General features: G+C 39.8%; 1 protein-coding gene and 1 pseudogene across 4 annotated transcripts in view; one reads left to right on the top strand and one right to left on the bottom strand.

The window, feature by feature from the left end:
* TTBK2 (tau tubulin kinase 2) overlaps positions 1 to 3,355 on the bottom strand; it is a 107,288-nt gene that overhangs the window by 69,011 nt on the left and 34,922 nt on the right. For all 4 annotated transcript variants that reach the window (XM_006778040.2, XM_015557581.1, XM_015557582.1 and 1 more), the window contains one exon: positions 1,604 to 1,677. In XM_006778040.2, coding sequence (XP_006778103.1) covers positions 1,604 to 1,677 — 74 coding nt within the window. The remainder of the gene's footprint in view (positions 1 to 1,603; positions 1,678 to 3,355) is intronic.
* The window catches only part of LOC102765187, a 962-nt pseudogene continuing 597 nt past the window's right edge, over positions 2,991 to 3,355 (top strand).

Genomic DNA, 3,355 nt, shown 5'->3' with positions numbered 1-3,355 from the left:
GGCAACTAAAAGATGTGTCTATCTCATTTTGATGTTTCTCTCTCTGCCTCTCCCCCTCACTTTCATTCTCTCTAAAAAATCAATGGTACAGCCCTAACCGGTTTGGCTCAGTGGATAGAGCGTCAGCCTGCGGACTGAAGGGTCCCAGGTTCGATTCCAGTCAATGGCATGTACCTTGGTTGCTGGCACATCCCCAGTGGGGGGTGTGCAGGAGGCAGCTGATAGATGTTTCTGTCTCATCGATGTTTCTAACTCTCTATCCCTCTCCCTTCCTCCCTGTAAAAAATCAAAATATTAAAAAAGAAGCCAATAAGAGAAAGACAAGTATCACATGATCTCACTCATATATGGACTCTAATGAACAAAATAAATTGATGAACAAAATAGATCCAAAAACATAGAAGCAAAGAAGAGACTGTCAAATCTGAGAGGAAAGTTGGGTTGGCAGGTGGGTGGGAAGAGATTATAAACCTGTGTTGGCTCAAGAGATAGTGAAACATATGATTCAAAAACTTTAAGTCGCCCTGACCGGTTTGGCTCAGTGGATAGAGCGTTGGCCTGAGGATTAAGAGGTCCTGGGTTCGATTCCGGTCAGGGGCATGTACCTTGGTTGCAGGCACATCCCTGGTGGGAGGTGTGCGAGAGGCAGCTGATTGATGTTTCTCTCCCATCAATGTTTCTAACTCTTTATCCCTTTCCCTTCCTCTCTGTAAAAATCAATAAAATATATTTTTTAAAAAGCAAACTTTAAGTCTACAGAGAGATTAATATCTTTACATCTAACTCAAATGCTGAAGGATAGCTGATGGAAACAAGAAAAGCATTCTGAGGAGAAGAGGAAGCATTTAGGCCAAGACCCATGTCTCTGAAATCACTGCTATGTAGTTATTAAGTTGAAAGAAAAGAACCAAATGCCCAAAACAGATTTTGCCACAGATGAAAGAAAACCTTGTGATCTATAACTTAGGCAGCAAGGTGAACCAAGCTTTTACACTTTGAGGGTGACTACAGTTTAGAAGCGTGCGTGTTTTCAGGACAGAGTTAGTGTCAGAGAGAATGGGATGCTGCAGTCATTACCCCAATATTCCCCTTCTGAATTTCTCTCTGCTGCTTCAATCCAACTCCACTACTCATTTGAAGGATAGGGAATAGAGAGAGCAATGTTAAAAGATTAAAAGAGAAAGAGGACTAACATTTCTCTTCTATCTCAACTAGTGCTTAAATTTTTAAGCAGGTCAGGTTGGTACTTGAGCACATAAATGGAAAACTAAATCCTTAAGGTAACAAAGGGTAGAAAGGGAGGGGACAGGGACAGGGCAAGACTCACATTATATCCAGCAATCCATGTAAGGATTGAAAACTCTGCAATGATGACAATCAGTGAAGATATGAATCAACTAAAATAACTGAGAGAGACAACCCTTCCATCTTTGGAAATATCTGTATCAAGTGTGTTTAAACAAATTTTCATCTGAATAATATAAAACATTCTGATATGATACCAAGAGTGTTGTTGTTGTTATTATTATTATTTTCCACTATAATTAGGTACTTTGACCAAAACTTAGGCAAGATTTTAAGATATATTTTCAAGGCAACCTACCTGCAACTGCATGACCACATAATTGAAGCGATCGTTCCTCCCACAGCCAATAAATTTACAAACATGGTCTTTCCCTGGAGGGGAAAAGAAAAGAAAAGAAACAGTGGGAAAAGGTTATATTATAGTTTCTCTTCTAAACAATAATAATTTTTTGTATAGAATTTTATGATTGAATATAAAGGACCTATGTTAAGAACCTTAAAGGATAGAGAATTTGTATTGTTCAAATTTTCTACACACCTCCCCCCAAATCCTACAGTGCTCCTTATGTATTCAAATAAATGGTTACTGAACGAATAAATAAACAATGAATGAGGGAACAAATGGATGATAATTTATTTAAGAAGGAAAGAATTAAGAGGTCATTTCAGATCAAACAGACCAGACATTAAATATATGAAAGTACAAAAGAGAAATAAATTAAGAACTTTATTATGAATATAAATTCTGAATTTTAGATATGGTCTGCCATTCACCATTATAAGATGTCAGTGAGTCCCTTTTCTGATCTCACTGATTTGAATGAGCTCAGTGGTTTTCAACCTGAATTCCACATGTAAAATCCAAGGAGGTACTGCCTAGGTTACAGAGGGAAGCAGAGGTGGAACAGGTAGAAATCTAGGGTCCTGGCTCTGATTCAACAAAAACAAACAAAGGTTTTAAAAGAGGATCAAGACTGGTAGGTTCCAGAGCCAGAAGAGAGCATCTGGCTGGAGCACAGAGAGAACAGGAGGAAAAACAAAAAGAGATGGCACCGAAGAAGCAGGCAGCTGTCAGACCCTGAGCAGTCCTGGACTCCATGATAAGGAATCTGAACCACATGGATAGGTCAGTGTTTTCCAACCCTGCCTGCTTAATAAAATAATTTGGGAAATGTTTAAAGAGTCCTGAACTCTGTACTGATTCAGAATCTGTGGGGGAAGATAGAGATACGAGTTTTTCAAAAGTTTTCCAAATGATCCAAAAGCAGATGGACCATGGATGAATATTTGAAAACTACTACTGGGTAATGTAATGAGAAGCATCTAAAAGATTTAAGATAAGCCGAAACCGGTTTGGCTCAGTGGATAGAGCATCAGCCTGTGGACTGAAAGGTCCCAGGTTCGATTCCGGTCAAGGGCATGTACCTGGGTTGCGGGCACATCCCCAGTAGGAGATGTGCAGGAGGCAGCTGATCGATGTTTCTCTCTCATCGATGTTTTCTAACTATCTCTCTCCCTTCCTCTCTGTAAGAAATCAATAAAATATATTTTTAAAAAAGATTTAAGATAAGGAAAAATGCACTTCAAACATTGCATTTTAGAACAATGCTATGATGGCAGTCATATCTGGGGATAGTTACAATTTCCCAAGAGAGAGAAAAAGGCTCTTTCATTGCCAGGCGCACCATGGCTCATGGGCCCAAGAAGCATCTGAAGCGTGCAGCAGCTCCAAAGCATTGGATGCTAGATAAATTGACGGGTGTGTTTGCTCCTCGGCCATCTACCGGTCCCCACACGCTGAGAGAATGTCTCTCATCATTTTCTTAAGGAACAGACTTAAGTATGCTCTAACAGGAGATGAAGAAAAGAAGATTTGCATGCAGCGGTTCATTAAGATTGATGGCAAGGTCCGAACCAATATAACCTATCCTGCTGGTTTTACGATGTCATCAGCATTGACAAGACTGGAGAGAATTTCCGCCTGATCTATGACACTAAGGGCCACTTTGCTGTTTATCGTATTACACCTGAGGAGGCCAAACAAGTTTTT

This window comes from Myotis davidii, unplaced genomic scaffold (assembly GCF_000327345.1).
Source record: "Myotis davidii unplaced genomic scaffold, ASM32734v1 scaffold46, whole genome shotgun sequence".
Lineage (NCBI taxonomy): Eukaryota > Metazoa > Chordata > Mammalia > Chiroptera > Vespertilionidae > Myotis > Myotis davidii.
Note: the sequence above shows the minus strand (reverse complement) of the source record. Positions and strands in the feature narration are given on the sequence as shown.